The sequence below is a fragment of the Moschus berezovskii genome, chromosome X (assembly GCF_049115385.1).
Source record: "Moschus berezovskii isolate FMDL1 chromosome X, NW_MosBer_1.0, whole genome shotgun sequence".
In the NCBI taxonomy this organism is placed as follows: Eukaryota; Metazoa; Chordata; class Mammalia; order Artiodactyla; family Moschidae; genus Moschus; species Moschus berezovskii.
Genome location: NC_142488.1, coordinates 95,223,885 through 95,247,111, shown reverse-complemented (window position 1 = coordinate 95,247,111; position 23,227 = coordinate 95,223,885). Strand labels below are relative to the sequence as shown.

At 43.4% G+C, this 23,227-nt stretch overlaps 1 protein-coding gene across 1 annotated transcript; it reads right to left on the bottom strand.

The window, feature by feature from the left end:
• Window positions 1-21,956: 21,956 nt before the first annotated feature.
• Window positions 21,957-22,460, bottom strand: LOC129535213 (histone H2B-like). The gene has a single exon (XM_055393864.2). The coding sequence runs from the start codon at window positions 22,458-22,460 to the stop codon at window positions 21,957-21,959; it is 504 nt and encodes a 167-aa protein (XP_055249839.2).
• Window positions 22,461-23,227: the final 767 nt, after the last annotated feature.

The window sequence follows — 23,227 nt, the reverse complement described above, 5'->3', positions numbered from 1 at the left end:
TCTACCTCACTTATCCTATCTTCTGCCTCAGTTATTTACTGTTGGTTCCCTCCAGAGTGTTTTTCATCTCATTTATTGCATTATTCCGGAGAAGGCAATGGCACCCCACTCCAGTACTCTTGCCTGGAAAATCCCATGGGCGGAGGAGCCTGGTGGGCTGCCATCTATGGGGTCGCACAGAGTCAGACACGACTGAAGCGACTTAGCAGCATTGCATTGCATTGCATTATTCATTGCTGATTGACCCTTTTTTATTTCTTCTATGTCCTTGATATACATTTCGTGCATCTTCTCAATCCTTGTCTCCAGGTTATTTATCTGTAACTCCTTTTTGTTTTCAAGATTTTAGATCAGTTTTACTAACATTATTCTGAATTCTTTTTCAGGTAGACTCCCAATCTCCTCCTCTTTTGTTTGGTTTGGTGGGCATTTATCATGTTCCTTTACCTTCTGAGTATTTCTCTGCCTTTTCATCTTGTTTAGATTGCTGTGTTTGGGGTGACCTTTCTGTATTCTGGCAGCTTATGGTTCCTCTTTATTGTGGAGGTTCCTCCCTGTGGGTGGGGTTGGACGAGTAGCCTGTCAAGGTTTCCTGATTAGGGAAGCTTGTGTCGGTGTTATGGTGCATGGAGCTGGATTTCTTCTCTCTGGAATGCAATAAAGTGTCCTGTAGTGCGTTCTGAGATGTCTATGTGTTTGGTGTGACTTTGGGCATCCTGTATATTAATGCTCAGGGCTATGTTCCTGCATTGCTGGAGCATTTATTTGGTATGTCTTGCTCTGGAACTTGTTGGATCTTGGGTGGAGCTTGGTTTCAGTGTAGGTATGGAAGCTTTCAGATGAGCTCTTATCAGTTAATGCTTCCTGGAGTCAGGAGTTCTCTGGTGTTCTCAGGTTTTGGACTTAAACCTCCTACCTCTGGTTTCAGTCTTATTCTAACAGTACCCTCAAGACTTCTCCATCCATACAGCGCTGATGATAAAACATCTAGGTTAATGGAGAAAAGATTCTCCACTATGAAAGACACCCGGAAAGTTTCTCTGAATTACATGGAGAAGAGAAGAGGGAGGAGGGAGATAGAGGTTATCAGAGCGAGAAGAGGGGGAATCAAAAGGGGAGAGAGCAGTCTAGCCAGTAATCAAATCCCTATGTGCTCTCCACTGCCTGGAACACACAGAGAGGTTCATGGAGTTACATAGAGAAGAGAAGAGGGAGGAAGGAGATAGAGGTGACCAGGAGTAGAAGAGGGGGGTCAAAAGGAGAGAGATATATCTAGCCAGTAGTCAGTTCCCTAAGTGTTCTCCACAACCTGGAATACCCAAAGAGATTCACAGAGTTGTGTAGAGAAGAGAAGGGGGAGGGAGGAGATAGAGGTGACCTAGGGGAGAAAAAGGAGAGTTAAAAGGGGGAGAGGGCAATCAAGCCAGTAATCACACTCTCAAGTAAAATTGGGTACTGAGGATTGGGTTCTTAAAGGTATGCAATTGATAACAAATACCAAACAGCAAAGATTAAAAATTTAGAGTAGACGTTAGACTCTCAAAATTTTAATATTAAAAAAAAAAAAGAAAATCAAAATGATTATAAAAATATATATGAAGTTTGCTTTAAAAATAGGGGTTTTTTTGCAAGGTAATAGTAGATAATAAAAATGAAAATTAAAGGAGTAATAGAGGACTTAAAAATCAAAAATTTTTTTCATTTAATAAATAATAATAGTAAAAATATATCTAGGAATTTCTCTGGAGCTGTTGCGGACAGTGTGGGGTCAGTTCAGTTTCAGATATTTCCTTGATCCAGCTTATACTTCTCAAGATCTTTAGGCCCTTTCCAATGTAGTCGGTGCTAACTACAGGGTTTAAATCTGTTGCACCTGTCACTTCCAAAGCAGTTCCCTCTGTTTATTTTAGTTTTTTCTGTTTGCTGGTCTCTTCAGTGTCTAATTTCTGCCCTGACACAAGGGGGAGAAGGTGGTCACTTAGTTAGGCTCACTTGTTCTGTCGTGCTGTGGGGAGGGAGGAACCCTGCAAACAAATATCACTGGCGTGTGTGGGGAGTGCTCACAGTGTCTCGGCCACACTGAGTTTGCCCCCGCTCACGGTGTGTGTGTTTCCCAGTCTACATTTCTCAGGCTCTAGGTTGCTCTGTGGGGGAACTGTCTGAGGTGGGCCCTAGGATGCGTGCACTTCCCAGGTCTAAACCACTCACGTTCAGGTTCCTGGGTACTCCACAAAGGTGCAGACTCGGTTGGCCCTGTGTTTTGTGCCCTTCCCAGGTCTGAGCAGCTCAGGCGACCGGGTGCTTGGCGAGCGCACTCTCCTTAGGTGCAGTGCGTCTTATCATCTCCCCATCCCAGCCGCTTAGTTTCCCAGGTGCGCCATCTCAGATGTGCTGTGTGTCTCTTCTCAGGAGCTGATTTCTGGCTGAAACCCTCCCGGCGGATGTCATCCGTCCAGGATCCCAGGAAGTCTTGCTTGGCAATTGGGAGCCTGCTCGCAGTTTGGTGGAGGATGCCGTCTCTGGGGCTGAGTTTTCCCCTTTCAAGTTCTGGCTGCCCCCCACCTGCCTCCCTGCCTCTGGTAGGAGATGGGCCTGTCCGCTGCCAGCCAGCTCGCCTCTGGTATTCGCTCAGTCCTTTGTCCTGTGAACAGGTCCGGCAGTGCCTTAGGTTAGGGCTTTTCACGGGAAAGTTCTCTCTCTCTCTCTCTCTCTCTCTCTTTTTGTTTTCTCTTTCTCTCTCTGGCTATCCCACAGTTTGGGTTGCTATCTCACATTAGCTCCCTCAGATTGTCCTCAGGATATTCAGTCCCGGTCCTTACCCTAAGCAATTTGGCCCACGCCTCCCTGTTCAGCCCCCTCTTGCTGGTGGTGGATGCGAGCATCTGTGCTATTTTTCCGCTGGGAATTGACGTTGGGCACGTAATCTGTGAGTTTTATTTATTTATTTATTTTTCCTCCCAGTTATGTTGCCCTCTGAGATTCCAAAACTCCCCACAGACCCGCCAGTGAGAGGGTTTCTTGGTGTTTGGAAACTTCTCCTCTTTTATGACTCCCTACCCAGGATGAATCTCCGTCCCTAACTCTTTCGTCTCTCTTTTATCTTCTGTATTTTGTCCTACCTCCTTTCGAAGACAATGGGCTGCCTTTCTGGGTACCTAGTGTCCTCTACCAGCGTTCAGAAGTTGTTTTGTGGAATTTGCTCAGCGTTCAAATGTTCTTTCGATGACTTTGTGGGGGAGAAAGTGGTCTCCCTGTCCTATTCCTCTGCCATCTTAGAACCGCCATCTGCATCCATGAAATTAAAAGACATTTGTTCTTTGGAAGAAAAACTATGACCAACCTAGATAGCATATTAAAAAGCAGAGACATTACTTTTCCAACAAACATCCATCTAGTCAAAGCTATGGTTTTTCCAGTAGTCATGTATGGATGTGAGAGCTGGACTATAAAGAAAGCTGAGCGCTGAAGAATTGATCCTTTTGAACTGTGGTGTTGGAGAAGACTCTTGAGCGTCCCTTCAACAGCAAGAAGATCCAACCAGTCCATCCTAAAGGAAATCAGTCCTGAATGTTCATTGGAAGGACTGATGCTGAAGCTGAAACCCCAATACTTTGGCCACCTGATTCGAAGAACTGACTCATTTGTAAAGACCCTATGTTGGGAAAAACTGAAGGCAGGAGGAGAAGGGGACTACAGAGGATGAGATGGTTGGATGGCATCACTGACTCAATGGACATGAGTTTGAGTAAACCCCGGGAGTTGGTGATGGACATGGAGGCCTGGCATGCTGCAGTCCTTGTGTTTGCAAAGAGTCGGACACAACTCAGCGACTGAACTGAACTGAACTGAACTGATACCCTCCTCAGTTCAGTTCAGTTCAGTTCAGTCGCTCAGTCGTGTCCGACTCTCCGCGACCCCATGAATCACAGCACGCCAGGCCTCCCTGTCCATCACCAACTCCTGGAGGTCACTCAAACTCATGTCCACAGAGTGGGTGATGCCATCCAGCCATCTCATTCTCCGTCGTCCCCTTCTCCTCCCGCCCCCAACCTTTCCCAGCATCAGAGTCTTTTCCAGTGAGTCAACTCGTCGCATGAGGTGGCCAAAGTATTGCAGTTTCAGCTTTAGCATCAGTCCCTCCAATGAACATCCAGGATTGATCTCCTTTAGAATGGACTGGTTGGATCTCCTTGCAGTATAAGGGACTCTCAAGAGTCTTCTCCAACACCACGGTTCAAAAGCATCGATTCTTCGGCGATCAGCTTTCTTCACAGTCCAACTCTCACATCCATACATGACCACGGGAAAAACCATTGCCTTGACTAGACGGACTAGAGCTCTTTATTTCCTGTTGCTCTAGCCGCCAACTCCCCTGAGTACCTGGTGCTTCCAGGACCCCTGCAACCCAAGCAGCTGCACCACCTACACACCTGGCCCTCACAGGGGAAACCCAACTCTTCCAGGGCAGCCTCAGGTGCAAACCCCAGTGGACCACCCACATGCAGAGGTGGAAACGAAACCACAGTTGAAACCCAGGGGCAGTGTGGCTAAGGAAGAAGACCCCAAACCTGCCCACCAGCTGTACAAGCTGCAGATTCAATCCACATGATCCACTAGACAAATTCTGTGTCTATGGACTATATAAAGGGTCATTGAGAGTGCCCACAAAAGAAAACGCACTAGTTCTGATAATTGTGGACATTGGAGACAAGAACACAGAGAATTAGGACCAGATTAGGACCTCAGCTGCCCCCACCAGCAGGTCCAGCGATCAGCACAGTGTTAGAGGGTTTCTACGGAGGTGAGGCGAACTGTGACTCCCAGTGAGGGAGATAGCAGTGACTCAAGAAAAACACTTATTATTCCTATGTTTTGACTTGTTCTGTAGATTCTTTTGGATTTTTTCCTTTTTTTCCCTATTCTCCCGCTCTGTTGTAGTTGTCAATTTTATTGCCACCATTAAGTCTAATTAAGCTTTTGGACTTCTTTTTTTCTTTCTTTCTTTTTTCCTCAGTCACACTTTTTATTGTTGTTATAACCTCTGTCTCTACATTGGGCTTTTGCAGTTCTGGGGAGATTTCCTTTTTTTTTCCCTTTTCTCTTAAAAAATTTTTTAAACCTATTATTATTTTTTCTACATTTATTCCTTTGTTTGCTTTTCATACTGTTCGTTTCCCTTTGCAGTTAATCTTTAATATATATAAATCTTCTTTATCTACCTCTATTTAACTTTGCATATCTATCTTTCTTTTCCTTCTTTCCTTTCCTCTCAACATATTTGTTAGTTTTATTTTCATTGCTTTATTCCCCAATTGGCACCTTGCTTTAATTTTGTTGTCCAGTTTCTGCTTTAGTAAGTTTTGTTCTAGTAGACATAACTTTTGTTTCCCTTCGTTTGCCGGTTCTACCTATAGAACTTTATTTTTGTTGGACTATTTTGATCTTGCTTATGTGTGTATATGTATATGTGTATATTCAGCCACACCTTTTATTGTTGTTATAAACCTCTGCCTCTACGTTGGGCTTTTGCAGTTCTGAGGAAATTTCCTTTTTTCCCCTTTTTTCTTTCTTCTTCCAATTTTTTTTTACTTTTCTCTTTTTTATAATTTCAATCTTTAATTTTTTAAAACCTGTTACATTTTTCTATATTTATTCCTTTGTTTGCTTTTCCTACTGCTCTTTTTCCCTTGCAGTTACTCTTTAATGTATATAAATCTTCTTCATCTACCTTTTTAACTTTGCATATCTATTCTTTCTTTCTTTTCCTCTGAACATATTTGTTAGTTTTGTTTTCATTGCTTTATTCCCAACTTGGCACCTTGCTTTTTTTTTTTTTTTTTCTCCAGGTTGTGCTTTTGATAGTTTTGTTCTTAACTGGTAAATATAATTTTTGATTTCTTTTGTTTGCCGGGTCAATCTATTGTACTTTATTTTTGTTGGACTGTTTTGACTTTGCTCATGGGTATATACGTATATGTGTATATTCCTTTATTTTTATTATTATTTGCCTGATTTTGTAACTGCCGTTTGTCTGGGGTTCATCTTTGGTTTCTCGTTTTTGGATATTTGTTTTAATCTCACTTAATGCCATAACAAACCACTTGTGGAATCTTCGTTCTTGACCAGAGATCAAGCACTGAACCTTTGGAGTGGGAGCACTGACTCCAAGACCCTAGACTACCAGAGAACTAACCATATGGAGTATCAAATAGTGAGAACTCACACGAAGGAAACCACTGGAATACAAGACCTGGCATCACCCAACCACCAGTAGCACACTGTGCAGGACACGTCATCTAAACAACAAATAAAACAAAAATACAAACCCAAACATCAGCAGACAGGATTACAACCTCACTCAGCCTTGTCCATCAGAGGAAAAACAAACAAAAATTCAGCACAAATCTCACTCTCTATGAAGGTTACACAAACCACTGGACCAACTTTAGGAGGGCAGAAACCACAAAGAAGAAAGAATTCAACCCTGAAGCCTGGGAAAAGGAGACCCCAAACACAATAAGTTAAAGAAAATAATGAAAAGACAGAGAAATACTAGACAAATGGAGGGACAAACTAGAAGCACATAAGTCCAAACAAACGAAGAGGAAATAGGCAGACTACCTGAAAAACAATTCATATTAATGATAGTAAAGATGATCAAAAACCTTGAAAAGAAAATAGAGAAAATGCAAGAATCAATTAACAAAGACTAGAAGAATTAAAGAATAAACATGCCGATACAAACAACACAATTACTGAAATTAAAAATACTCTGAAAGGAATTAATAGAATATCTGAAGCAGAAGAATGACTCAGTGAGTTGGAAGATAAAAATGGTGGAAATAACTTCTGAAGAGCAGAATAAAGTAAAAATAATAAAAAGAACTGAGGACAGTCTCAGAGACTTCTGGGACCATACCAAATGCATCAACATTCGAATTATAGGGGTCCCAGAAGAAGAAGAGAAAATGAATGGGTATGAGAAAATTTTTGAAGAGATTATAGTTGAAAATTTCCCAACATAGAAAAGGAAATAGTCAATCACGTTCAAGAGGCACAAAGAGTCCCATACAGGATAAACCCAAGGAGAAACACACCAAGACACACACGAAGCAAACTAACAAAGACTAAACACAAAGAAAGAATATTAAAAGCAGCAAGGCGGAAGCAAGAAGTAACATACAAGGGAAACCCCATAAGCTTAATAGCTGATGTTTTAGCAGAACTCCGCAGGCCAGAAGGGAATGGCAGGATATATTTAAAGTACTGAAAGGGAAAATCTACAATCAAGATTACTGTGCCTGGCAAGGATCTCATTCAAAATTGATGGAGAAATAAAAAGCTTTTCAGACAAGCAAGAGTTAAGAGAATTCAGTACCACCAAACCAGCTTTACAACAAATGTGAAAGGGACTGATGTAGTCAAGAAATACAAGAGAAGAAAAAAGGTCTACAAAATCAACCCCAAAGAATTAAGAAAATGGCCATAGGAACATATATATCAATAATTACTTTAAATATAAATGGATTAAATGCTCCAACCAAAAGACACAGACTGGCTGAATGGATACAAAAACAGGACCCATATATATGCTGTCTACAAGAAACCCACTTCAGACCTCAAGACACATATAGACTGAAAGTGAGAGGGTGGAAAAATATATTCTATGCAAATGGGAAGCAAAAGAAAGCTGGAGTAGCAATCCTCATATCAGACAAAATAGATCTTAAAGAAGATTGCAAGAGATAAGGAAGGGCACTGCATAATGATCATGGGATCAATCCAAGAGGAAGACATAACAATTGTAAATATCTATGCACCCTACATAGGCGTACCTCAATACATAAGACAAACACTAACAGGCATAAAAGGAGAAATTGACAGTAACACAATAGTAGTAGGAGACTTTAACACCCCACTCACACCAATGGACAGATCATCAAAGGAGAAAATTAATAAGGAAACACAAGTTTTAAATGATACATTAGAGGAGATGGATCTCATTGATATCTTCAGGACATTCCATCCAAATGCAGAAGAATACACCATTCTTCTCAAGTGCACGTGGTCCATTCTCCAGGATAGACCACATCTTGGATCACAAATCAAACCTCAATAAATTTAAGAAAACTGAAATCTTATCAAGCATCTTCTCTGACCACAACGCTGTGAGACTAGATATCAATTACAAGAAAAAAATTGTAAGAAACACCAACACATGGAGATTAAAAAATGTGTTTCTAAATAACCAACAGGTTACTGAAGAAATCAAAAGGGAAATAGACACATACACACATACACAAAGATAAACTCAAAATGGATTTAAAGACCTAAATATAAGACTGGAAACTATAAAACTCTTAGAGGGAAACATAGGCAGGACACTCAATAACATAAATCAAAGCAAGATCCTCTATGACCCACCTCCTAGAGTAATGGAAATAAGAACAAAAGTAAACAAATGGGACCTGACCAAACTTAAAAGCTTTTGCACAGCAAAGGAAACTATACGCAAGGTGAAAAGACAACCCTCAGAATGGGAGAAAATAATAGCAAATGAAACAACTGACAACGGATTAATTTCCAAAATATACAAGCAGTTCATACAACTCAATGCCAGAAAAACAAATAACCCAATCCAAAAGTGGGGAAAAGACCTAAAGAGACATTTTTCCAAAGAAGACATACAGATGGCTAACAAACACATGAAAAGATACTCAACATCACTCATTATCAGAGAAATGCAAACCAAAGTGAGATATCACCTCACACCGGTCAGAATGGCCATCATCAAAAAGTCTACAAACAATAAATGCTGAAGAGGGTGTGGAGAAAAGGGAACGCTCTTGCATTGTTGGTGGGAATGTAAATTGATACACCTACAATGGAAGAAGGTATGGAGAAATCCTTTAAAAACTAGGAATAAAACTACCATATGACCCAGCAATCCCACTCCTAGCATATACCCTGAGGAAACCAAAATTGAAAAAGACACATGTATCCCATTGTTCATTGCAGCACTACTTACAATAGCTAGAACATGGAAGCAATCTAGATGTCCATCGACAGATGAATGGATAAAGAAGTGGTACATATACACAATGGAATATTACTCAGCCATAAAGAGGAACACCTTTGAGTCAGTTCTGGTGAGGTGGATGAACCTAGAATCTATTATATACAGTGAAGTGAGTCAGAAAGAGAAAGATAAATATCGTATTCTAACTCTCATACAGGGAACCTAGAAAAATGGTACTGAAGAATTTATTTACAGGGCAGCAATGGAGAAACAGACATAGGGAATAGACTTATGGACATTGGGAGAGGGGAGGAGAGGGTGATATGTATGGAAAGAGTAACATAGGGACTTATATTCAGCTCAGTTCAGTTCAGTGCTCAGTCATGTCCGACTCTGAGACCCCATGAATCACAGCAGGCCGGGCCTCCCTGTCCATCACCAACTCCCGGAGTTTACCCAAACTCATGTCCATTGAGTCAGTGATACCATTCAATCATCTCATCCTCTGTCGTCCCCTTCTCCTCCTGCCCTCAATCTTTCCCAGCATCAGGGCCTTTTCAAATGAGTCAGCTCTTCCCATCAGGTGGCCAAAGTATTGGAGTTTCAGCTTCAACATCAGTCCTTCTAATGAACACCCAGGACTGATCTCCTTTATGATGGACTGGTTGTATCTCCTTGCAGTCCAAGGGACTCTCAAGAGTCTTCTCCAACACCACAGTTCAAAAAGCATCAATTCTTTGGCGCTCAGCTTTCTTTATGGTCCAGCTCTCACATCCATACATGACTACTGGGAAAACCATAGCCTTGACTAGATGGACCTTTGTTGGCAAAGTAATGTCTCTTCTTTTCAGTATGCTGTCTAGTTTGGTCATAACTTTCCTCCCAAGGAGGTGGGACGGGGGTTCAAAAGGGAGGGGATGTATGTATACCTATGGCTGATTCATGTTGAGGTTTGACAGAAAGCAACAAAATTCTGTAAAGCAATTATCCTTCAATAAAATAATAAATTAAAAAGAAAAAATTTCATACAGGTAAATCTAATCAGTTATTTTCTAACAGAGAATCTTTTAATCTTTAAAACAATAACTTTCATGACCTGCAATTTTGTGTCCATCAGAGAGTGTCCAGGGAAGACATTTCAAACATCTATCTCCACTGGTACAGCCAGTGGGGGACTGGCAGCCTGTGAGTCACAGCTGTTGACTCAAAGTGTGGTTGAGTGACCAGAGCTCAAGAGATAATAGCCTTTCTATGAAAATCAGGCTGGAGGTTAAGGGGAAAGGAACTGTGGTACTTGGCCAGTTCTCTTTGGTTCTTTATTTACATTCAATCATGGAGTTTTAAGGACGTGAATCCAGAGCAGGTCATGTCTTCAGGCCCTTACAGAAATTTAGAGGAGAACTATCAGCAATATAAAGCCTACAGTATCTCCTTTTACCTCAAGATGTTTGAATGGCCAGGTTCGTGTTAAAGTTCACGGCTTTTCTTGTCCATTCCCTTTTCTTTGTGGTCCAGGAAGATTTCTACTTGAATTTCATTTGTGTAAATTTCCTATATATGGAGTGATGAATTTTAATGGTGTTGCTATATAGCTTATGACATCTGTTGAGAGAGAACAGTCTGTGGGATTTCAATCCTTTGCAATTTATTATGATTTTCTTTGAAGCTCATTATTACATCCTATTGTGAAATATTTCATTTGAATATTTAAAATAAGCTGTAAGCAACCCTTTTGACTAGGATGATGAAATGTGTGGAGGATCTCACTGTTATGCAAACAATGAGATAAAAGCGATATAAACTACAAAATTCAAAAATTTCAGTGCTCATTCTTCGCAGCCAGTGTTGCTGCCTGGAGAATCCCAGGGACAGGGGAGCCTGGTGGGCTGCCGTGTATGGGGTCGCACAGAGTCGGACACGACTGAAGCGACTTAGCAGCAGCAGCAGCATTCTTCACAGAGATCAAAAACAAATTATTATAACTCAGACAGAGCACCATCTCCTGAAGAGTAAAATGGGGGCAAGATTTGATTCCAGAGAGAGTTAATGGACTGTTTCAAGTATGAATGGGGCCAGTATCACCTCCAGACCTCTCTCTGAGATCAATAGTAAAAGAATTTAGGCAATAAGCCCCCTCAAGAAGTCCACTTCTTCTTCTTCTTCTTCTGTAATGTTGAAACTTAAAACTAAGGATTTTGAAGGGGAAAAAAAAGAGCTTATTATGCAAGCTACATGAAAATCAACCATGAAATCCACTGCATACCTTACTGTTGCAGCAATTAGAAATTGGTATCTTCACTGGGAAAAAAAATTCAGAAGTGGAAACTCTGTGCAGGTCCAGGTGCCTTCTCTGAGAAACAAGTGTGAACCACTTGAAAAGAGTGACTTCAGAAAATGCCTTAAGGTCTATGTTGCTAATAGTTGCTGCTTCAAAACATCAGTTTTTCTTCCTATGAGTCAGAAACGCATTACCAAGGTGGAATTAGAAAAGGCAGAGGAACAAGAGATCATATTGCCAACATCTGTTGGATCATTGAAAAAGCAAGAGAGGTCCAGAAAAACATCTACTTTTGCTTTATTGACTATGCCAAAGCCTTTGACTGTGTGGATCACAGCAGACTGTGGAGAATTCTTCAAGAGATGGGAATACCAGAACCCCTTGCCTGCCTCACCTGTATGCAGGTCAAGAAGCAACAGATGGAAATGTACATGCACAACAGACTGGTTCCAAACAGGGAAAGGAGTACGTCAAGGCTGTGTATTGTCACCCTGTTTATTTAACTTATATGCAGGGTACATTATGCGAAATGCTGGACTAGATGAAGCACAAGCTGGAATCAAGACTGCCGGGAGAAATATCAATAACCTCAGATATGCAGATGACACCACCCTTATGGCAGAAAGGGAAGAGAAACTAAAGAGCCTCTTGATGAAAGTGAAAGAGGAGAGTGAAAAGGTTGGCCTGAAACTCAACATTCAGAAAATGAAGATCATGGCATCCGGTTCCATCACTTCACGGCAAATAGATGGGCAAACAGTGGAAACAGTGGCAGACTTTCTTGTTCTGGGCTCCAAAATCACTGCAGATCGTGACTGCAGCCATGAAATTAAAAGATGCTTACTCCTTGGAAGGAAAGTTATGACCAACCTAGACAGCATATTAAAAAGCAGAGACATTACTTTGCCAACAAACGTCCGTCTTCCAGTAGTCAAGCCTTCCAGTAGTCATGTATGGATGTGAGAGTCGCACTTTAAAGAAAGCTGAGCGCCCAGAAACTGATGCCTTTGAACTGTGGTATTGGAGAAGACTCTTGAGAGTCCCTTTGACAGTGAGGAGATCCAACCAGTCCATCCTATTGGAAATCAGTCCTGAACATTCACTGGAGGGACAGATGCTGAAGCTGAAACTCCAATACTTTGGCCACCTGATGTGAAGAACTGACTCATTTGAAAAGACCCTGATGCTGGGGAAGATTGAAGGTGGGAGGGGAACGGGACAACAGAGGATGAGATGGTTGGATGGCTTCACCGACTCAATGGCCATGAGTTTGAGTAAGATCTGGGAGTTGGTGATGGACAGAAAGGCCTGGCGTGCTGCAGTCATTGGGGCTGCTCAGCCTTCTTTATAGTCCAACTCTCACATCCATACATGACCACTGGAAAAACCATAGCTTTGACTAGACAGACTTTTGTTGGCAAAGTAATGTCTCTGCTTTTTAATATGCTGTCCAGCTTGGTCATAGCTTTTCTTCCAAGGAACAATCGTCTTTTAATTTCATGGTTGCAGTCACCAGCTGCAGTGATTTTAGAGCCCCCTACCAAGAAAACTCCCTCACTGTTCCCACTGTTTCCCCATCTATTTGCTGAGAAGTGATGGAACCAGATGCCATGATCTTCGTTTTCTGAATTTTGAGTTTTAAACCAACTTTTTCCCTCTCCGCTGTCACTTTCATCTAGAGGCTCTTTAGTTCCTCTTTGCTTTCTGCCATGAGGATGGTATCATCTGCATATCTGAGGTTATTGATATTTCTCCTGGCAATCTTGATTCCAGCTTGTGCTTCATCCACACCAGCGTTTCTCATGATATACTCTGCATATACGTTAAATAAGCAAGGTGACAATACACAGCCTTGGCGTACTCCTTTCCCAATTTGGAACCAGTCGGTTGTTCCACGTCCAGTTCTAACTGTTTCTTCTTGACCTGCATACAGATCTCTCAAGAGACAGGTCAGGTGATCTGGTATTCCCATCTCTTCAAGAACTTTCCACAGTTTGTTGTGATCCACACAGTCAAAAGCTTTGGCATGGTCGATAAAGCAGAAATAGATGTTTTTCTGGAACTCTCTTGCTTTTTCGATGATCCAACAGATGTTGGCGATTTGATCTCTGGTTCCTCTGCCTTTTCTAAATCCAGCTTGAACATCTGGAAGTTCAAGGTCCACGTACTGTTGAAGCCTGGCTTGGAAAATTTTGAGCATTACTTTGCTAGCATGTGAGATGAGTGCAACTGTGCAGTAGTTTGAGCATTCTTTGGCATTGCCCTTCTTTGGGATTGGAATGAAGACTGACCTTTTCCAGTCCTGTGGCCACTGGTGGGTTTTCCAAATTTGCTGGCATATTGAGTGCAGCACTTTCACAGCACCATCTTTCAGGATTTGAAATAGCTCAATTGGAATTCCATCACATCCACTAGCTTTGTTCATAGTGATGCTTCCCAAGGCCCACTTGACTTCACATTCCAGGATGTCTGGCTCTAGGTGAGTGATCATGCCATCATGATTACCTAGGTCATGAAGATCCTTTTTGTATAGTTCTTCTGTGTATTCTTGCCACCTCTTCCTAATATCTTCTGCTTCTGTTAGGTCTAAACCATTTCTGTCCTTTATTGTGCCCATCTTTACATGAAATATTCCTTTGGTATCTTTAATTTTCTTGAAGCCATCTCTAGTCTTTCCCGTTCTATTGTTTTCCTCTATTTCTTTGCACTGATCACTAAGGAAGGCTTTCTTAACTCTCCTTGCTATTCCTTGGAACTCTGCATTCAAATGGGTATATCTTTCCTTGTCTCTTTGCTTTTCACTTCTCTTCTTTTCACAGCTATTTTTAAGGCCTCCTCAGACAGCCATTTTGCTTTTTTGCATTTCTTTTCCAAGGGGATGGTCTTGATCCCAGTCTCCTGTACAATGTCACGAACCCCCGTCCATAGTTCTTCAGGCACTTTGTCTATCAGATCTAATCCCTTGAATCTATTTGTCACTTCCACCGTGTAATTGTAAGGGATTTGATTTAGGTCATACCTGAATGATCTAGTGGTTTTCCCTACTTTCTTCAATATAAGTCTGAATTTGGCAATAAAGAGTTCATGATCTGAACCACAGTAAGCTCCCAGTCTTGTTTTTGCAGACTGTATAGAGCTTCTCCATCTCTGGCTGCAAAGAATATAATCAATCTGATTTCGGTGTTGACCATCTGGTGATGTCCATGTGTAAAGTGTTCTCTTGTGCTGTTGGGAGAGGGTATTTGGTATGACCAGTGCAGTCTCTTTGCAAAACTCTATTAGCCTTTGCCCTGCTTCACGCTGCACTTCAAGGCCAAATTTTCCTGTTACTCCAGGTATCTCTTGACTTCCTACTATTGCATTTCAGTCCCCTATAATGAAAAGGACGTCTTTTTTGGGTGTTAGTTCTAGAAGGTCTTGTAGGTCTTCATAGACCCGTTCAACTTCAGCTTCTTCAGCACTGCTGGTCAGGACATAGACTTGGATTACTCTGATATTGAATGGTGGCCTTGGAAACAAAGAGATCATTGTGCATCCAAGTACTGCATTTCAGACTCTTCTGTTGACTATGATGGCTCCTCCATGTCTTCTAAGGGATTCTTGCACACAGTAGTAGATATAATGGTCATCTGAGTTAAATTCAACCATTCCAGTCCACTTTAGTTTGCTGATTCCTAAAATGTTGACGTTCACACACACTTGCCATCTCCTGTTTGACCACTTCCAATTTGCCTTGATTCGTGGACCTAACATTCCAGTATTGCTCTTTACAGCATCGGACTTTCCTTCCATCACCAGTCCCATCCACAACTGGGTGTTGGTTTTGCTTTGGCTCCATCTCTTCATTCTTTCTGGAGTTATTTCTCCACTGATCTCCAGTAGCATATTGGGCACCTACCCACCTGGGGAGTTCACCTTTCAGTGTCCTATGTTTTTGCCTTTTCATACTGTTCGTGGGGTTCTCAAGGCAAGAACACTGAAGTAGTTTGCCATTCCCTTCTCCAGTGGACCACAGTTTGTCTGAACACTCCGTCATGAGCTGTCCGTCTTGGGTGGCCCTACACGGCATGGTTCATAGTTTCACTGAGTTGGACAAGGCTGTGGTCCATGTGATCAGGTCGGTTAGTTTTCTGTGATTGTGGTTTCAGTCTGTCTGCCCTCTGATGGAGAAGGATAAGAAGCTTATGGAAGCTTCCTGATGGGAGGTCCTGACTGAGGGGGAAACTGGGTCTTGTTCTGATGGGTGGGGCCATGCTCAGTAAATCTTTAATCCAATTTTCTGTTGATGGGTGGAGCTCTGTTCCTTCCCTCTTATTTCAGTTCAGTTCAGTTCAGTTCAGTTCAGTCGCTCAGTCGTGTCTGACTCTTTGCGACCCCGTGAATCACAGCACACCAGGCCTCCCTGTCCATCACCAACTCCCGGAGTTCACTCAAACTCATGTCCATCGAGTCGGTGATGCCATCCAGCCATCTCATTCTCTGTCGTCCCCTTCTCCTCCCACCCCCAATCCCTCCCAGCATTGGAGTCTTTTCCAGTGAGTCAACTCGTCGCATGAGGTGGCCAAAGTATTGGAGTTTCAGCTTTAGCATCAGTCCTTCCAATGAACACCCAGGATTGATCTCCTTTAGAATGGACTGGTTGGATCTCCTTGCAGTCCAAGGGACTCTCAAGAGTCTTCTCCAGCACCACAGTTCAAAAGCATAAATTCTTTGGCCATCAGGTTTCTTCACAGTCCAACTCTCACATCCATACACGACCACGGGAAAAACCATAGCCTTGACTAGACGGACCTTGGTTGGCAAAGTAGTGTCTCTGCTTTTTAATATACTATCTAGGTTGGTCATAACTTTCCTTCCAAGGAGTAAGCGTCTTTTAATTTCCTGGCTACAATCAGCATCCGCAGTGATTTTGGAGCCCCCCAAAATAAAGTCTGACACTGTTTCCACTGTTTCCCCATCTATTTCCCAGGAAGTGATGGGACCAGATGCCATGATCTTCGTTTTCTGAATGTTGAGCTTCAAGCCAACCTTTTCACTCTCCTCTTTCACTTTCACCAAGAGGCCTTTGCGTTCCTCTTCAGTTTCTGCCATAAGGGTGGTGTCATCTGCATATCTGAGGTTATTGATATTTCTCCCAGCAATCTTGATTCCAGCTTGTGCTTCTTCCAGCCCAGCGTTCCTCATGATGTACTCTGCATTTAAGTTAAATAAGCAGGGTGACAATATACAACCTTGACGTACTCCTTTCCCTATTTGGAACCAGTCTGTTGTTCCATGTCCAGTTCTAACTGTTGCTTCCTGACCTGCATACAGGTTTCTCAAGAGGCAGGTCAGGTGGTCTGGTATTCCCATCTCTTTCAGAATGTTCCACAGTTTATTGTGATCCACACAGTCAAAGGCTTTGGCATAGTCAATGAAGCAGAAATAGATGTTTTTCTGGAACTCTCTTGCTTTCTCCATGATCCAGCGGATGTTGGCAATTTGATCTCTCGTGCCTCTTTACCTGGGGCCAAACTATGGTGGAGGTAATGAAGATAATGGCGACCTCCTTCAAAAGGCCCCATGCATGCACTGCTACACTCAGTTCCCCCAACCCTGAAGCAGGCCACCACTGACCTACATCTCCACTGGAGACCCCTGGACACTTCCAGGCAAGTCTGGGTCAGCCTCGTGTGGGGTCACTGCTCCTTTCTCCTGGGTCCTGGTGCACGCAAGGTTCTGTTTGTGCCCTTCAAGAGTCTATTTCCCAGTCCTGTGTAAGTTCTGGCCGCTCTATGGTGGGGTTAATGGCAACCTCCTCCAAGAGGGCTTATGCCATACCCAAGTCTGCTGCACCCAGGGCCCCTGCCCCTGCGGCAGTCCATTGCTGACCTGTACCTACACAGGAGACACTCAAACCCAGTTCTGTCTCAGTCTATGTGGGGTCTCTGGGTCCTGGTGCACACAAGGTTTGTTTGAGCCCTCTGAGTGTCTCTGGTGGAGGTGGGGTGTGATTCTAAATGCGAATTTGCCCCTCCTACCGTCTTGCTGGGGCTTCTCTGCCCTGGGATGTGGGGTATCTCCTCAGGGCCGCTCCAGTGCCGCACAGCCGTGGAAACCAGTATTGGCCAATAGGCTCCTGTATCCTTGCCTGGAGAACCCTGCTCCCTGACAGAGAAGCCTGGCAGGCCACAGTCTCCAGGGTCACAAAAAGTAGGACACTACCGAAGCGACCCCACGTGCAGACGCGCAAGACTTTTTTTGCCTGTGGCAGCTCTGCCCCAGTGAGAGTTGACCATGAAGGTGGCACAGCTGCTTGGCTTGCGGGGACCCTGGCAGCACCAAATGTGCAGGGACACGGACTGCCTCCACTGCAGGAGTTATGGCCCTATCAGAGTCTTTTTTCAAGCCTCTTGTAGCTGGCGATCAGAAGGCCTCTTTGGCCAGTCTTTCCCCGTAGCTCCACCCGTTCAGGCACTTAGAGGGCTTCCTTGCCTGGGGACCTTCTCTGTTGTTTGGCACATCAGGCACATATAGGGGCCCCCCTGGCTGGGGTCCTACTCTAGATTGGCACATCAGGCACTTAAAGGGGCATCCTGGGTGGGGTCCTACTCTGTAGTTCAGTGCGTCAGGTGCTTGCTGGGCCAGCCTCTCTATTGTTCAGCTGCCAATGCTGGCACTGTGGGGAGAGAGAGGCTATGGTGATGGCTCCACCCCCAAACGTGACTCAGCAGTATTGCCTAGCTTCCATGGCTGCCTGGCTTTCCTCCACAGGCATTTCCCACCACAGTCTCCTCCCTCACATCCCCTTGATCAGTCTCTCCACAGTCAACAGCAGCCCTCACTTTGGGATTGCTCCACAATCTCTAAACTCCAGCTACCAGCCGCTGCACCTTCCAGCGGATCTGCATCCCTGTCTTGGGTACGTATGGTTGCAAGGACTTTCTGATTCTCATTCCATTTAGGCTGCCACAGATCAGCTGTTTCACTCTCAGCCTTAAATGTTTCTCCTCTGACTCAGACAATTGCCCTGATGTGGGGATCAGACCCTTGCTTCAGTTCCCCCACCTGCCGAGGGCAGGTCCAGTCCTACTAACACTCCTGTTTTCCCCCCTAGTTCCTTCATCCTACCACAGTTTGGGTGGGTCTATATATTATTTTCCGCTGGTCAATGACTCCTGTCCACTCTCAGCTGGTGTTCTGCATGCACTTCTGTGTCTGAAGGTGTATTCCTGATGTATCCGTGGAGAGAGATGTACTCCATGTCCACCTATTCCTCTGCCATCTTGTTCTCCTGTATGAATTTTTAAAACAATTTCAAAAACCAGGAAATTAGAAAATTGAAATGTGTGTGAAATTTTTGTTTTGCCATTTCTGTACTATATATCAGTCCCCATTTATATATTTAAATGTTTGATTAACTAGGATATGTGGAAAATATATAAATAAACTGGGATATGTGGGGAAAGTATAGTAGAGGTAGTGGATGGGTATATCAGTTTCTTCACTTTATCTATTGCATATCACACATAAACTGCTTCTGAAGAACTCCATAGTACACTTTGGGAGAATGAGAATAAACCGGGAAATGAAGTTGCTAGGCAAATAATTTAGAACTTACCGAACTCTATCATGACTGACCTAGAGAAAACACCACAGCTGGGGTCAAGAGGTTGGAATTTTGTAGATCCTCCTAGCTTTTTTCTCATTGTTTTGCCGAGAGTCACATCCTTCAGAGATTTCTACATCCAATAACAGTGGTACTGATAAATTCTTTTTAACTTTAAAATTTTTTATGGATATATTCATGAGTTGCAATATTATATTTGTTCAGGTTTCAGTTCAGTTCAGTTCAGTCGCTCAGTCGTGACCGACTCTTTGCGACCCCATGCATCACAGCACGCCAGGCCTCCCTGTCCATCACCAACTGCCGGAGTTCACTCAAACTCATGTCCATCGAGTCGGTGATGCCATCCAGCCATCTCATTCTCTGTCGTCCCCTTCTCCTCCCGCCCCCAATCCTTCCCAGCATCAGAGTCTTTTCCAGTGAGTCAACTCTTTGCATGTTCAGGTTTACAACATAGTGATTCAGTTGTTTTATATATTATACTCTGTTTACATTTATTATTAGATAATTGGTATATTTCTCTATGCTGTACAGCATATCCTTGTTGCTTAACGTTCAAAATGAATAGTTTAAAATATAATGAAATATTAAGTTCTAATGAAAACCATTGTAAATTACAAAGGACTGAAATCGCAGAGTGCTTTCTCTCTCTCCAAGGATGTAGTAAGCTTGAAATCAATCTTTTAAAAAAGAAATAGGAGAATAGAACTATGGACAGGGGAAAGGGGAGGAGAGGGTGAGATGCATGGAAAGAGTAACATGGAAACTCACATTGCCATATGTAAAATAGATAGGCAACGGGAATTTGCTGTATGACTCAGGAAACTCAAACAGGGGCTCTGTATCAACCTAGAGGGGTGGGATGGGGAGGAAGATGGGAGGGAGTTCCAAAAGGGAGGGGATATATGTATACCCTAGGCTGATTCATGCTGAGGTTTGACAGAAAACAGCAAAATTCTGTAAAGCAATAATCCTTCAATTAAAAAATTAATTAATTAAAAAAATAAAAAATATCTCAAAACAAACAAAAATAAAAGGAATAGGAAAATCACCAACTACTTTGAAATTCAGCAATATACTTATAGAAACAAAAATGTCAGTGCACCAAGAAGAAAACACAATGGACATTAAATTCAGTAAATATTATCATAAGCAATAGCAGTCAAATACTTGAGGTAGAAGAAGGAGTCATCTTATTTCTCTTTATTGCTGAACATCCTCCTCCTCCTTATTTTGATGCAAGGAGCTAGAGACATGTCCCACAACAAGAAATGGATGCATGCATGTGCGCTAAGTCTCTTCAGTTGTGTCCGACTCTTTGTGACCCTATGAACTGTGGCCCACCAGGCTCCTCTGTCCCTGGGAATTATCCAGGAAAGAATACTGGAGTGGGTGTTCATGCCCTCCTCCAGGGAACCTTCTCCATCTAGGGACAGAACCTGGGTCTCCTGTGTCTCCTGCATTGCAGGCAGGTTCTTTACTACCAGCACCACCTGGGAAGACCCAAGAAATGGATGTGTGCATGCTAAGCTGCTTCAGTCGTGTCTGACTCTTTGAGACCCTATAGATTGTAACCTGCTAGGCTCCTCTGTCTATGGGACTTTGCAGCAAGAATACTGGAGTGGGTTGCCATGCCTTTCTCCAGGGCATCTTCCCAATCCAGGGATCGAATCCATGGCTCTTACGTTTCCCACCTAAGAAGGCAGGTTCTTTACCACTGGCACCACCTAGGAAGCCCCAAGAAATGGATGCCTGTACTTAAATTGCCATGGTTAAAAGCAGGTGCTTGAATGGAAAAACATCAGGGAAACTATCACCCCACGTTCCCACTCCATCTCTAGGCTGAGTGTCACAGGAAGGTTGTTGTTTGTTCAGCCCTCCTCACTCCACCATACGTTTGGCCAGTTGCTTTGGCTCATGGGCTACCAGTCCCTCGTTGGCTGATACTGTGGAGATTGTGGCTACGTTCGCTGTCACTGGACTATCCCATCATCCCTGCAAGTTTTCAATTCAGTCAGGATTTTTGTTTTTGTTTTTGAAAAAGCAAAATGTTCCAGGTTGCAAACAAAAAATAGGATCAGAGAAATCTGGATAAGGTAATTTCAGAAAATATGGTGCTTGATTCCAGATATTTAGAATTTTCTTATTTTACAGTGTTTGAGTCCCATTTTACACGTGGAAGTGAATTGGGATTGAAGGAATAGAATGGGTAAGTGTGATTTTTATATCTGCTCCTGCTGGTGCAGTGGTAAAGAATCTGACTTTCAATGCAGCAGACGAAAGAGACACAGCTTCTATCCCTTGGTCAGAAGGATCCCCTGGAGTAGGAAATGGCAACCCAGTTCAGTATTCTTGCCTGGAAAATTTCAAGGAGATAGGAGCCTTGCGGGCTCCTGTCCATGGGGTCAGAAAGAGTCGGACATGACTGAGTGACTGAGCACACATACACACACACACTGCTCTTTGTGTGCCTGCGTGCTACCTTGCTTCAGCGGTGCCCGACTCTTTGCAGACCCTATGGACTGCAGCCCACCAGGCTCCTCTCTCCATGGGATTCTCCAAGAAAGAATACTGGAGAGGGTTGCCATGCCCTCCTCCCGGGGATCTTTATGACCCAGGGATGGAACCTGCCTCTCCTGCGACTCCTGCATTGCAGGCGGATTCTTTACTGCTGAGCCACCCGGGAAGACCACACTGTTCTTTATCGGTTGCTATACCCCATATAAAAATCTCCGGATGATACCTAAATACAGATGGGAGGATGAAAATGGAAAAGGCCAATGAAACTTTTAGGGAAAGAATTTTGACCATGAAGATCCCTAAAATCGCTGAGAAACCACGAATAGAAATAACCATTTAGGAAAGTGACGAGTTGAAATACGTTAAGAATAAAGTACACGATTTTCCGTTGAACAAATGACACAACTGACACATATTGAAGTAAAGTTAATGAGGTTTTTAATGTTTTCTTTGGGGTAGAAATGCTTTAATGTAGGGCCTAAGGGGAAAACCCTTAAGTCTGGTTTGCGATGGTCAGGTAGTCCTGAGGCAGTTCATCTGCGGGTGTTGTATCTGATGACCGACTTGGTGGCCTCGGAAATGGCATACTTGCCGAGCTCCCCAGGCAGCAGAAGACGCACGGCTGTCTGGATGTCATTATTCATGATGGTGCAGCGCCTGGTGGAGCGGGCCAGGCGCCCGGTCTCTTCGGCAATCTGCTCAAACATGTCCTTCACGAACGAATCCAGGACATTCACGGCCTGGCGCGAAAGGCGCAGGCTGGGGTGCATTCCCCTCAGCACCCTTGGGAAATAGGTAGCGAAGCTGTCACGACGGCAGCCGCGGCGACGGCAGCCACGGCGACGGCGACAGCGGCCCTTAGCTGTCTTCTCTTTGGCCTTTGTCGGTTCCACATCATAGGACTCTGGTTTGGAGGCCTCTGTTTTCACAGTCTCTGTTTCAGAGGGCCCAACTTCGGAGGCGCCAGTTTCTACAAGGATCAGGCCCTCCTCACAGTTGTCAGATGGTTGGGCCATAGCAGAGCCACCGTTCCCCATAGCTCAGACGGAAGAACAATGAGGGGGTTGAAGGCCGTTGGCCGAGTTTATCAGCCCTGCTTTCCCTGACGTCACAGACACTGTCCATATCTGATTGGATAACATGCAAGGCAGGCCTGTTACTATGGCAGCCCATGTCACATGACATTGGACGTCCCACCTCCCAACTCCTGCCGTGCCCCTCCCCCACGTTTAACCCCCAGTCAGCCAAACTCAGTGAAAGCTAAGTTGAAAAATGAAATGATCAGTTAGAGCTTCCTGAGAGAGTATGACTGACCTCCATAACTCCAGCTCTTTCAGGCATCAGAGTGACTTGGTGGACATTTTACTCCAACACAGAATCTTCTCCTGATTGACCTACAGTGGCATGAGCAGAATGTCCTGGCTTCCTCAGCAGAGTGCTCCTGAAAATCATAGGAATTAAATGAACAGCTATTATCTCCAAAATTTATCGAAACCAATGATCAGTACGAAGAGAATGACAAAATCCCATTCTCCAAATACAGAACACAAACAGAAATAGGAATACTTACACATACACACTAAAAATATTTAACATTTTGCACATTTTAAATTGTTTTCTTAAACATTATTTAGGTCCCCCAAATACCACACATACTGGAATTGATTAATGATTTATAGCGGTTATTCCTCAAAAAAAAAAAAAAAAAAAGATCAATCTTATTGCTGAAAAGCTAGCAGGGTGAGAGAAAACAAATAAAAAAAGAGAGAAATAAAATACCTAGAAATAAACTTACCTAAGGTGG

Excerpts from the sequence above, each read along its gene's own strand:
- LOC129535213 (XM_055393864.2), bottom strand. The coding sequence starts at position 22,460 with ATGGGGAACGGTGGCTCTGCTATGGCCCAACCATCTGACAACTGTGAG.